The sequence below is a fragment of the Styela clava genome, chromosome 11, assembly GCF_964204865.1.
Source record: "Styela clava chromosome 11, kaStyClav1.hap1.2, whole genome shotgun sequence".
Classification (NCBI taxonomy): Eukaryota; Metazoa; Chordata; class Ascidiacea; order Stolidobranchia; family Styelidae; genus Styela; species Styela clava.
This window is the reverse complement of record NC_135260.1, coordinates 7493343-7506686: the sequence shown is the minus strand read 5'-3', so window position 1 is coordinate 7506686 and position 13344 is coordinate 7493343. Positions and strand designations below refer to the sequence as shown.

The 13344-nt window shown below is 35.0% G+C and overlaps 2 protein-coding genes across 4 annotated transcripts; both read right to left on the bottom strand.

Moving 5' to 3' along the window:
• Positions 1–1102: 1102 nt before the first annotated feature.
• LOC120347333 (heparan sulfate glucosamine 3-O-sulfotransferase 1-like) lies at positions 1103–8063 on the bottom strand. 3 transcript variants are annotated; one of them, XR_013478879.1, is made up of 8 exons: positions 7764–8062; positions 6935–7059; positions 6222–6388; positions 5672–5843; positions 3775–3965; positions 3461–3545; positions 2461–3269; positions 2205–2337 (listed from the first exon to the last, which is right to left on the bottom strand). XR_013478879.1 is itself a non-coding variant. In XM_039417258.2 (7 exons), the coding sequence occupies exons 1-7, from the start codon at positions 7945–7947 to the stop codon at positions 2174–2176; spliced, it is 1122 nt and encodes a 373-aa protein (XP_039273192.2). In that variant the 5' UTR covers positions 7948–8063; the 3' UTR covers positions 1103–2173. The 3 variants fall into 3 exon arrangements, 2 of the variants coding, with proteins under 2 accessions (XP_039273192.2, XP_039273190.2); XM_039417258.2 differs by lacking the exon at positions 2461–3269 and having other exon boundaries at positions 1103–2337; positions 3427–3545; positions 7764–8063; XM_039417256.2 differs by lacking the exon at positions 2461–3269 and having other exon boundaries at positions 1103–2337.
• Positions 8064–8946: 883 nt separating this feature from the next.
• On the bottom strand, positions 8947–13344 carry LOC144429583 (heparan sulfate glucosamine 3-O-sulfotransferase 2-like). The gene is made up of 5 exons (XM_078117676.1): positions 12506–13344; positions 11851–11975; positions 10735–10925; positions 10165–10249; positions 8947–9910 (listed from the first exon to the last, which is right to left on the bottom strand). The coding sequence occupies exons 1-5, from the start codon at positions 12687–12689 to the stop codon at positions 9635–9637; spliced, it is 861 nt and encodes a 286-aa protein (XP_077973802.1). The 5' UTR covers positions 12690–13344; the 3' UTR covers positions 8947–9634.

Below are 13344 nucleotides of genomic sequence, written 5' to 3'. Positions count from 1 at the left end.
GATATATATATCAACCGTTTACTGCCGATATGATATATCGGCAAACACGCAGTATCGGGCCGATATATCGGTTGATCTCTAACCCTGAGAGAGTGTGGCAATAAAGATTCATGCCTCCAGTCTCAACGTGAATCGAAATACCAAAGTATGCAAGTCACAACAGTAGTTTGAAATTTTACCTAGTAGTATACCTCAGGGTGGTTCAAGGTTGCTAGGTTGCAAGACCGCAAAAAAATTTGAGGAGGTCTCGCTGGTCGCAAGTCGGAGAAAACCCAAAAGTGATCGAAATATCGCGAATTTACTTACTTGAAAATTAATAAACAACGAGAGTTTACCGTTCTGATCAGACTATTATTATGTTGCATGGTTTGTTTTTTTAAAGAAGATGTATATATAAAGAAAGCCTTCAGTTATTTTTAAAATTAATTTCTGAGAATTACCGTTGTATTTTCCGCATCTCGCGTTTAATGTCGCTTCAAATAAAATTCTTTCGTGACAGAAATTACTTGAAATCAAACCAGACACTGTGTGATGGGAAAGGAAATACCTTTCCGCCGTGTTTTCCTTATGTCACCTTTCTTGAGACACTCATTTTATTACGAATTGTTATATTTGAGTAACTTAAATAAGTTTCAGTGTTTATATTTAATGAAGAAGGTTAACATGATACTTGAAGACGACAAATAAGCGAATATATTGAAGTTTGAGTCGTCTGGTGAATATAAACACCGATAAACTATATAAAATTCTGCTTCAAAATTTCTGTTGTGCCCCTCTTTGTTTGGTGCCCTAAGCACGTGCATTTACTGTTTAAATGGTTAATCCGGCGCTGGTCGCGACCCACAGCGGGGTCTTGAAAAGATGTTTCGGGGTCCAACTTCCGTGAACATTCAGTCACATATTTTGAAAGTTAGAAAGTTTCCGCTGCTTTACAATAATCATGATAAATGAAATTGAATTCTCGATTGGTAAAACAGTTATCTGCATACGGGAGGATAACGCGCTGGTCGATTTAAAAAAAAAGTTACCGTTTTCTGAGTCTGTGGCAGATTACTATACAAGGGAAGTTATGCACTCAATTTGGGTTTTATTTCATTTAAAACAGGTAAATGTGTGGAACTGCAGTACTTTGGATTTTATATTTAGTTTTTTTTGCGTTTTTTTTTTATTTGATTCAGCAATCCCTCGCAAACGTACCTCAAACTTTAAACAACCTATCTTTAAAAATACGCAGATTTGTAGTCTGAAACTAACGTGAACATGTGTTAACTAAAAGAGAATGCACATCTCAGTGACTGCGTCACGTCGGGTTCTGATTTTTAATTATTATCTTCTATACTGAAGTGATTGAAGGGGTATCATTTTGAAAATTATTGTTGCATACTAGGAAAATTTTAAAATTAGGAATAAAACTTGAACGCGTTGGGTGTCGATTTTGTTGTACTTCTATGCCTATGGGTTATCGGCAGAATTTCATATCGGTTCCTTGTGACGAATTTTTCTTTTGACAGAAATGTGCTTTCATTTTGTCGAAGTGAAGAGAACAAATAACCCATGAAATTTGAAAACTCAGAAATCACAATAATTTATATGTCATGTCTGCCTCCAAAATATTTCCTTCGGGGTCGGGCATATTTGAAGTGGACAGTAATTGTTCAGTAAAATAGTGACTCGATAATTGTTGATGATAATTCAGCAGTTTTAAAAAATAGTTCACAATAATTGAGTGACTAAATCTTGGTACTTTGAATATATTGCATAAAAATGTTGGTATTGAGGCTTGTAATAGAGTATTTCCGACATTCCCGTTTTCTCAATGAAACCATTTATTACTTTTACGCTACATATCTTACATGTATAAATATCTTGCGCTGCTGGTTGGGGTCGAGGTAGATAGAAACTGAGAATCGTTTCCTAGCACACTCGGGTAATCCAGTACTAACAAATTTAATATTTTATTATCATAGAATATTTTTATTGCTATAAATCAAGAGGTATAATTTCTAGAGCCTATATATAGTATGTGCAGGATGAGGTAGTTGAATAACTTTGATTCGATCGTCACCAATTAAATCTACGACCGAGTAGTTTATAAAGTTTTTCATTAAATGGTGCAAAGAATAAGCGCAGTTTTTCCAAATATTCGGGGTTCGCGACACCCCATGCTCCTTTTCTAGTCCTTCCCTTTCCAGTCATACAAAACGTACGTGCTGTTCCAGCGACTAAAACGCCATTTCTTTCTACTACTAAAGGTTTGGCAAAGCAATAAAATCCAGACGGTCCCCTCGGAATGTTTTCTGGTAAGACGAACTCTGGAATGTGAAGAAAGTCTTGAACCTAAAGTAAACAAAAACAACGAAACAAGAAAATTAAATAAATGATGATGCAGATGATTATTAGTTAACAAGAGAGCAATACTCAAATATATGGACACGTAGACCAGAGCGGAGCATTCCTTACCTTTGACGTAACCGGTACCCTCAAAAAACTTCCGAGTTTCCAGTAGTTCCATAAGTTTTGAAACAGTGTTCTCATGCGTAAAAGTTGATACAGTGAAATTTTGAATGAAATATCAGATCTCATAGGATTCATAGAAAATTTAGAAATAAATTAAAGTAATAGCCTTCTGCCAAAAAAAATCAATCTTTGACCTCTGAAATTTTCAAAGCAATTGGTCCAGTATTCGAAGAAAAAAGCGATTTTATAATGATGAAGAACAACAACAGAAATACCAAAACGATCCATAGGTCCACTGACGTGTCCAAAAATGGTGTAAATATATGAAGCAAAGTCAATGATGGAAGTTTTTTTATTCTGTTCAAAACCATTTCTTTTTTTTTATTAATTTAGTATATTTCGTTTTTGTACTGAGAATTTTGCAGCGGCTTGTTATTGGACACGAAATGGACCTATTGAACGTTTTTTTTTATCATGTTGTTTTTCTTGTTGGTATTTATTTCTTGTTGTCATCGTATCGTTTCTTATTAACTCCTGGATCGATTTCTTTGAAATTTCCCGCGGTTGAAGATCGTATTTTTCGCGAGAAGTTCGCTATTACTTTTATATATTCCAAAACTCTGTGGGCTCTGTGTGATTCGTTTTGTACTTCGAAATTTTGTGTGATGACCTCTTGAAAATGAATACTAATTATTTGTAGCGGTTTTTTGACCTCCCTCGTGCTACGCGAAAATCGGAAGTTTTTTTACGGTACCGGTACTCAAAGGTAGATTCGCTTTGATTTTCGTGTCCATATATTTGAGCATCGCTCTCTAAACAAAAAAAAGTACTCCTTTAGTTTATGTACCAGTTTAGGGTTATGCGAAAAAATGGCAAATTTAATACACCATGCATCCATCTGATGCAATGGATTTAAAATTCAGTATATATCAGCCTGTTTTGTCAATTCACGCATGGTGTTTACCGCACCTGTGATTTGGGCAAATTTGTCATGAACACCCACCTCTTTTATGACTTTGGCAGGATTAGATATAAGTTCCTCACCGTCTACGATATGGATATCACTCATGTTGAACACTTTATACCATCTGTGAAACATGATGACAACAGCAAAGTTATGATGCCAACAGAAGGACTTGTCACAACGCGTCGCGTTTGATAAAATGATATATATTATTAGTATCTTTAATGAAGTTATGATTCCTTCCTCCGAACAAGATGCCTCATTGATACCAACTGCTAGCATGACAAATAACTATTGCTTTGGCAAAAGTTTGTAGTATAATTAGGACTCAAAAAATGAAGAATATTATTTACCTTAGTAAATGATAGTAATACAATCCAGTTGTTAGTACATGGTTAGTACTCCTTTTTTTAAATAACTGCTCAATATATTCCATTTCCGTTCCGCTTTCATTCATTTTTGCAGTTAAATCAGCGGAGTAGACAAGAAGATCATCAACCATTTGTTCAAACGTTGTGTTTTTATTGAGATGACCCATCATTATCTGTTATAAAACTTAAGATCGAGTCGATATGACAGTAATTTTATGTGGACTAAAAAAAATCATTGGACACGAAATGTACGTATGGATCGCTAGAAGATTATTAATTTTGATTATTTCAAAAGTTTTTATGGCATTCGTTTAGTGTGTGCATTACCCATTTCATGACCTTTGGCCGATGCTTTCAGTCAATTTTTTGAGCGGACGCTCGCTTCCCTGTGCCGTTTTAGAATTCGTCGTTCACTCTCTCACCTGTCGTACTGTACTTGTTTCGTAGAGTGCGGTGTGTAAACTTCCCAGGTAAAGGGGCCGCTTTTGACCACAAAAGATAAGACGGGCCGCAGAATAATATTACCATTTATTTGTACTATTTAATTCATTTATTAGTTCGATACTGATGTTTAATTTGCTTTTTGTATTCATTGTTATGCATTTTAAAACATAGTTGATGGGGCATTCGTAAGTTTGCAGCTGCAACTTCTCCCCTAGCGAAAACTATGACATAATTTCACAACATAGAAAAAATATAATTATACCTAACAGCAACAATGCTTTTCAATTACAAAAACGTTTTACAATTGTTACTTATCGATCTTTAGATCGGTAAGTATGTTGATAGATATTTGTCTGTTTGTCTGTTAGATGCACGCGATATCTCACGAAGGCGTGGTCTGCTCCAAATTTTGCATGTGCATTCTTCATATCTCGGACCAGAAGCCTATTAATTTTATGTCGTATAATTAGCGAGTTATTAATTAATCAGTGATGGGACACGCGGTGTCGCTATAGAGTCATGAATTGAAACCGCAGTTTCGATCGATAAGTCTTCGGTCTCCGACCGATATTCTCGTTTTATTCTTAATGAGAGTTCTGAGTCTGCATTCTGTTCAAAAGTAATTTAAAATCTTTGATATGCAATTTTGAACTCAGTTCGTGGTGTCGTTGTAAATTTACTAGCCTCGGCTTGCTCCTTTGACAAATAAGACACATGGGTTTCCCATTTATCTCTAGAAAAGCAAATTTATTGTTCCACGCAGATTTGAAAACCCTATTTTCCTCGTTTACTTTCTTTCTGTTTGTAGCCGTGACTTATTGCTTTTAAGCTGGACGCAGTGTAATACTGTTTTAAAGCGCACTGCCGAAGGTAGATGGAGGGGGCGATGAGAAGCTAAGAAACTCAATTATTACGTAACAATACGTAATTCATCTATTTGCTGTGAAGACACAATTCATAGTTTTATCGTGCTGGGGGGTTATCGTGCGTGGGGGCAAAATATGCATTGGCGGGTTAAGAACCCCTGATCTAGTATATGGTGTACCCTAAAAAAAACACTGACATACAGTATTACGGCAAACCTACTCCAGTACAGAATTGGGACTCAACGAAACAAATATCCCTCATATCATCCACCGCCCAACCACATGCGATGTTTAATTTGCTTTTTGTATTCATATTTATGCATTTTAGAACATAGTTAATAATGGGGCATTCGTAAGTTTCGTATGAAAGTTGGTAAGTCGTCATCAAGTATTGTACACCTATTGCGGTTCCGCGTAAATCGTGAAGACTACGGTACCGGTAGTCTACTGTGGCAGATTGCAAACCGTACTACTTCGTTTTGGCGGCCGTCCATATATTTGAGCATCGCTCCCTCGTTTTACATTAAAATTCTGCTATATAATACAACGACGAAAAAGTAGAATATTACCTCCTGGGCATAATCTGAATATGTTCTTTCGGTTGGATTGCACAAAACAAGTAAAAGTTTGGCGTGAGGAACAAGGTCTCGAAGATGTTCTGGTGTCGCGAGTCCCCAGTTGAAGTAGGCCGGTGTTTTTTCAAATGATATTTCGTGAGGTAAAACTTTGGCCAACATACGTCTGAACAACAAAAATACTGTACTTATATTTCAAACAACACCACAATAACAGTTTGTTTTATATTTTTGTCTTTAAGTATTTTTGTCGCTGAGAATCTTATTCGATGATATTCAGCTACTTAATTTTTTTAACATTTTATAGATCTTTAAATAAATATTTTATGGGTTTGTTTGTAATTTAGTTCCAAAATAATATATTGTTTGAAACCTTTTTCTTGATCCTCGTTCACGCAATAGAGGATCCGATTTTGAATAGATAATGTTCTGTTAGCAGCTAGTAATCAAACAATTGCATATACCATATAGTATATATTAGTTTATTTCATAAATTAGGATCTGAACCACTATACAAAGTTAGTTACAATGATAACATTCTCACGTGTATGCTTTTAGGCCCAATTTATATAAATTCGGTTGTTCAAAAAAGTGAGGTTCTTTAGGTGCTACTTTGATCATCGGGTGCATACGAAGTAAACTCCTAAGAGCACCTGTTCCACACTTCTCAACCCCGATTCCAATGACATCTGGTGCACGCTGAACTGGTGGCTGAAGATATAAAATTGCTATCATGGAAATCGCCGATCTTGTGAAGTTATATTTTTTTTTCATAAGCTTGAATTGATTGCAAATGAAACATAACAGAACAGCTCAAGTTGTGTTTGTATACGGATCAAATGGCGTTGCAAGATACAAGTATGAAACATATTGCTGCTATTTTATAGAAATGAATTTATTATATATTATAGTAAAAGTAAGAATAGAACAAAACCAACTTTTCAAAATCTAATAATCTCACCCTTCGTGAAACTTTCACCAAAATTAATAGCTTATCGCGTTCCCTCTCCTTTGGGGACAAAAGTTTGGTCAGTGGGTATGGGAAAGGAGACATGGTGAACCTTTTTCTTATAGTTGAATAGTGTGTCAAATGAGTTACAACAACCGACGCCGGTTACGTTAGTATGTAATGACATTTTGCATGGCCTGCGTTTACAATTGGGAATCAAATTGCAAAATAAGATGCAATTTTGAAACATGAAAAATAAAATCATACCAAAATGAAGAAAAACGCTTCGAAATGGTGGCAAACCTCACCTTTTGAAAAACTTTTGATAACGCTCTTTTGGCTGCTTCATATTCAACTAATAGTTTATCGCGATGTCTTTCCTTTGATGTTTTCTTGTAATCTTGTTTGATTTCATATTCAACCCACTCATTTTCTTAAATAGTTCGAAAGAAGTGAATATATTTTCAATAAAATTGACTATTATATGATATTTTTCAGTAATCTTCAAAGCGACACTGTTATCCGATCACAATGTTTTATCGCAATGTAGTTTTGATTGTTCCCGCTTGGATATCAACATAGTGACGTTATGAGATATAAACTTTAGAAATAGTGAGAGTCGTTCACAAACACGGACGTCGTTTTTGAGCTCGCTTTTGCGTTCTGTTCGTTGACAGTAGATGACGAAATCTCTCTAGAAATAACTGAGAGCGAGGTGCAGAAATAGGAGCCAACGGTCAGCCAGACTTCACGGTAACCTGACGCAAACTTTTCAAAACAACAATTTTTGTATGTTGTCAATAGGCATAACTTCTTATTATATTAACTATAAGTATTTATTAATCCCAACGGTATGTGCTACTATACTGCTATGGCCTAATCAACAGCCAGCCAGCTCACCTTTGACGCCACAGTCAACCTACGTCTGTGCTAGCGAGCAGAACGCGTTGACAACACGCATTAAAGATAGGAATCAATGAATGAGAGGAGCTCCGGAAGTATTTGTACCAAGATGACGCATAACCTGAACAACCCAAACTTGGTATACATGCTATGTTCAGGTTGTGCGGCATCTTGGTACGAATACTTCGGGAGCACCGAATTATATATTAGAGAATGTATTATTTTGCTTCTTACCTTCATATATTGTTCCTCTTTCTGGTTGATTCATGATATAATTCCCATACATGATAAGCAATAAAATGAATGCCACAAATACCAAAGCAGCTATCCACATTCTCCTATCGAAGTCGATTCTTTTTTTACTCGAAACAACATAAAATCCGAATGTTCTCAATCGTTGCACAAAACTTGACGCCATGATTTTGTGTAAAGCAAATTCATCCGGAATTACCAACTTAACTTTGATCCAGGATTAATTTATTTTAGCTAACTCATATTGTATTCTTCAGCTTACTCGGCTTGCTGTCAAACTGCTTAAAAAACTGCCACATCTCGTCATGAATTTCAGCGTTGTACCCTGCGGGCGTAATAATTTGCTGTTATTATTACGTAATGAATGCGCGTAGCAATCAATGAGGTTCTAATGTCATTTCAAGCAAATTCATTCAAATTGACCAATCTAAGTGTCTGGTATAAGAACCTCTACCCATAAAATAAGGACGTTTCTTAGAAATGAGTACAAAAACATTTTCTTAGACAAAAACCTTCAAGACAAGACAAATCTTAGAAATAAGGACGTTATGGCAGCCCTGGCTATAGGAGACCCTTGTTATCGGTCGTTTTGTCCGTCCAGATCTCGCGTCTTAACGGCTAGACCGATCTAGTGAAATTTCACACGCGGGTTTATCCTGTCACCCTAGTACTGTGCGTTTTGTAGAAGATTCGGATTGGAGTTTCGTTTCCATGGTAACAACGAAAAAACTCGCCAAAAGTTATGAAACTTCCAATATTTTCACAATTCTAGTTAACCATTTTCAAATATTTTTTGGTTAACCATGTCGAAAATTGAAATCCCAAAAACGCCACCTTCCGCAGAAGAAACACTCTTTCGAATAAGTCGTCTTTCGTCTCGATACTCTAGGAACTTGAGAAGCTTTAGGGAATTTAGTGAACGCTATTTTTCTTAATTTTTAGCCACATTTTATCAATCATGCAAGTATGACTGAAAAACGCGCAGCGTTTGAAATGAACTGGAAATGAGCTTACTCGGCTTGCTGTCAAACTGCTTGAGAAACTGCCACATCTTGTCCTAGATTTTAGCTTTGAAAAATATCACTTTTTTCCAACTACTGAACCGATTGCTTCGGAATTGTTTAGTGGTTGAAGATTGTTATTGTCGATAGAATATTTTCTTTTGTTAGCTCTATGGCATTGGTTCCCAAACTCCAGGTCGCGACCCACAGCGGGGTCTTGACAAGATTTTTCGGGGTCTAACTTCCGCTAAACATTCATTCACATAATTTGAAAGTTAGGAAGTTTTTGCTGCATTATAATAACCATGATAAACGAAATTGAATTCTCGATTGTTAAAACAGATATCTGCATACAGGAAGATAACGCGCTGGTCAATTTAAGAAACAAGTAACAGTTTTCTAAGTATATGGCAGATTACTATCCAAGTAAACACAAGTCTTGCAATCAATATGGGTTTTAATTCATTTAAAATAGATGCAATTTTTAAAAGTTCACAATATTAAAGTGACTAAAATTAAGTAACTTGATTATATCATAAAAGTATTGGTATTGACGCTTATAATAGAGTATTTACAACATTCCCGTGTTCTCAATGAAACCATTTACTACTTTTACGCTACATATTTTACATGTATAAATATCTTTCGCTGCTGGTTGGGGTCGAGGTAGATAGAAACTGAGAAGCGTTTCCTAGCACACTCGTCTTCATGGAAGCGAGTGGGTAACCCAGTACTAACAAATTTATTATCATAGAATATCTTTTTATTGCTATAAATCAAGTGGTATAATGTCTATAGTCTATTCTATAGTATGTTCAGGATGACGCAGTTGAAATAACTTCTAATCAGTCGTCACCAATTAAATCTGCGACCGAGTAGTTTATACAGTTTTTCATTGAATGGTGCAAAAAATGAGCGCAGTTTTTCCATATATTTGGGGTTCGCGACACCCCATGCTCCTTTTCTAGTCCTTCCCTTTCCAGTCATACAAAACGTACGTGCTGTTCCAGCGACTAAAACGCCGTTTCTTTCTACTACTAAAGGTTTGGCAAAGCAATAAAATCCAGACGGTCCCTTTCGAATATTTTCTGGTAAGACAAACTCTGGAATGTGCAGAAAGTCTTGAACCTTAAAAATGAGAGAATTATATAAACGAGAGTCATGACAAATTTTTCTAATCATTTAATTATTTAGTTGAATTAATTTCTGTGCGTAGAGAATTGAAATAATATAAACAACTTGTATTTATCAATGAAAATCGAAAATTGAAAAAAATGCTGCTTTAAAGCATCTATCTTTGAATCTGGGTTTTACTCTCTAATTCCTCTAATTAATTTGATCTGGAATTAAAGTTATTGGTCGAATAGTTTATGTACACCCACCTCTTTTATGACTTTAGCAGGATTAGATATAAGTTCTTCACCGTCTACAACGTATATATCGCTCATATTGAACACAATATACCATCTGTATGAAATATAAATATTGAAAATAATTACAGTAGCGTAGTGTCAAACTGCTTACGACATTTTGCATCTACATCGATGTGTCACGATTGGCGAAGCGAAAAAAACTAGTGACTAGTACTTCATTCTATAAGTTTTTCATCTTTATTAGGACTGAGAAAAAAACATCAAAAAAATGAGGGAGAAAAGCTCAAATATATGGACAGAAGGTCCAATAACTAACCGCAGTGTCGAAAGCCGACGCTACTCACACTTAGCAGTAGAACCGAGTTCGCAAGAGTAAAACGTCACGATCGGCGGAATAAAAACAGTGTTCCCATAAATCCAAACTAATAGTAATTTAATAATAGCCTTCTAGTGACATCAACAATCTGTTAACCACCGAGAATTGCAAAGAACTTGGTCCAGTAGTTGATGAGAAAAGCGATTTTCCATAACAAGATGAAAAATACTAACATTAACAACAAACATAAGAATGGCGTCTACCTTAGTAAATGATAGTAATACAGTCCAGTTGTTAGTATATGGTTAGTAATCTTTTCTTTTTTTAACTGTTCAATATATAACATTTCCCATCCGCTCATATTCATTTTTTCATTTAAATTGGCGGAGTAGAGAAAGAGGTCATCAGCCAATTGTTCAAACGTTTTTGTTGCGTTAATAGTGTGCATCAATATCTGTTATGGAATCAATAAATAAAATCATTATGATTCGTCCATGCTATTATTTACATGTTGTTGGGAAAATCTGGAAAGCAAGTTCCGAAAAATTTAATTTGAAATACCAATCATAATAATGTTATAAACGTCATCGATACCAAAACAAGAGTTCAATCACAAATGCCAAATTATCAAAGTTCACGCCTACGCGACATTCTTTTGAATATCCTGTACAGATTATAACAATAGGACAGAAATTAAAAAATGAAATGCCTTTGTAACTATAAGTGCTTGAATCATGAGCATAAAGAAAAATACAATATAAGTCGATAGATTGTTACCTCCTGGAAATAATCTGAATATGTTCTTTTTGTAGGATCGCACAAAACAAGTAGAAGGACATATCTACATGACTGAACCAGTTTTAATATATTATATTCCAATTCACACTTGATTATAACATTTTCATGCATTGCTATTTTTTATTATTATGAGCTCATGATTTCGCTGTATCAATACTAATAAGCGGCTGTTAATAAAATAGTGGCTTACCGATAATAGTTCGCCAAAATATGTATCATTGGGATGTTTGACAAAAGATTTCGGCAGTAGGTATAGGTAACGCGATACCGTGATCATCAACGAAGAATGTTGCCTCGAACTTTGTTAAAATTATGTTGTTATTATAAATGATTAATGGGAATAAATGAAAGGTTTTGTATAAAAAGCCTTTCGTACATGATAAACAATTTTCATATACTTGAATCGTTTTTAAATGAATTACAACAAAACTGGCTCCGGTTGCGTTAGTGTTTACCGGCATTTTCATGACCTGTGTTTACAATTGAGAATCAAATTGCATAATAAACTGTAATTTTAAAACTTAAAAAGTAAAAGCACACCAAAATGAAGAAAAACGTTTCAAAACTGTGGCAAACCTCACTTTTTGGAAAATTTTTGCTAACGTTCTCTTGGCTGCTTCATATTCAACTAATAATTTATCGCGATCTCTTTCCTCAGATGTTTTCTGAGAATCTTCTTTGATTTCATATTTAATCCAGCCTTTTTCTTAAATAGTTCGGAAGAAATGAATATATTTTCAATAAAAATTGAATAATATTTGAGTTTTTCAGTAATCGCTAAAGCGACGTTGTTAGTAAATGGTGAAAGTCGTTTATAATCACGAACGTCCCTTTCGAGCTCGCATTTGCGTTCTGTTTGTTGATCGTAGATGACGAAAGCTCTTGCCGAATTATAGTAGTATCTTAGTCTGTGAGGTGCAAAAATGAGGGACTACTGTCAGCCTGACGTTACAGTAACCCGACGCTAACATGTTAAATCAGCAATCTTTGTATGTTGTTAATTGGCATAACTGTTTATTATCTCAATTGCAACTATCCGCTAATATCAACGGTACCTGCTACCACTGCTATAGCCTAATCAACAGTCAGCCGGTATGCACTTTGACACCACAGCCAGTCTATGCCTATGATAGCGAGCAGAGTGCGTTGACAAGGCGCATTAAAGATAGGAATCAATGAATTAGATTCTAGAGAATGCAAACTTGATGCTTACAATATATATATTTTGATTCTTACCTTCATACATTACTCCTCTTTTTGGCTGATTCATGACATAATTCCCATACATGATAAGCAATAAAATGAATGCCACAAATACAAAAGCAGCGATCCACATTCTCCTATTGAAGTCGATATTTTTTTTACTCGAAACAACAGAAAATCCAATTATATTCAATCGCTGTACAAAACTAGACGCCATGATTTTGTGTGAAACAAAGTCATTCGTAAAAACCAACTTAACTTTAATCCATAATTTTTTTTGATTTGGCAATTTGTGATTAAACTCTTGTTTTGGTATTGAAGAAGTTTTTTTACTTCAATATGACTGGTATTTCAAGTTGAATTTTTCGGAACTTGCTTTTCAGATTTTCCCAACAACATGTAAATAATAGCATGGACGAATCTTAATGATTTTATTTATGCATTTCATAACAGATATTGATCCATAATCTTAATGCAACAGAAACGTTTGAACAATTGGTTGATGACCTTCTTCTCTATTCCGCCAATTTAACTGCAAAAATGAATGACAGCGGATCGGAAATGTTACATATTGAGCAGTTATTTAAAAAAAAAGATTACTAACCATATACTAACAACTGGATTGTATTACTATCATTTACTAAGGTAGACGCTATTCTTATGTTTGTTGTTATTGTTAGTATTTTTCATCTTATGGAAAATCGCTTTTCTCATCAACTACTGGACCAAGTTCTTTGCGATTCTCGTTGGTTAAAGATTGTTGTTGTCACTAGAAGGCTATTATTGAATTACTATTAGTTTAGATCAATGGGAACACCGTTTTTATTCCGCCGAGCGTGGCGTTGTACTTTTGCGAACTCGGTGCTACTGCT

Bases quoted from the DNA above. Each gene is read 5' to 3' on its own strand.
- LOC120347333 (XM_039417256.2), bottom strand. From the start codon at position 7,947: ATGGCGTCAAGTTTTGTGCAACGATTGAGAACATTCGGATTTTATGTT. The intron at 7,060-7,763 runs GTAAGAAGCAAA...GAACTATTTAAG, and splicing joins AAGAGGAACAATATATGAAG to AAAATGAGTGGGTTGAATAT. The intron at 2,338-3,460 runs GTGGGTGTTCAT...TGTTTACTTTAG, and splicing joins CTGCCAAAGTCATAAAAGAG to GTTCAAGACTTTCTTCACAT.
- LOC144429583 (XM_078117676.1), bottom strand. From the start codon at position 12,689: ATGGCGTCTAGTTTTGTACAGCGATTGAATATAATTGGATTTTCTGTT. The intron at 10,250-10,734 runs GTAGACGCCATT...TATTTCATACAG, and splicing joins TATTACTATCATTTACTAAG to ATGGTATATTGTGTTCAATA. The intron at 9,911-10,164 runs GTGGGTGTACAT...CTCATTTTTAAG, and splicing joins CTGCTAAAGTCATAAAAGAG to GTTCAAGACTTTCTGCACAT.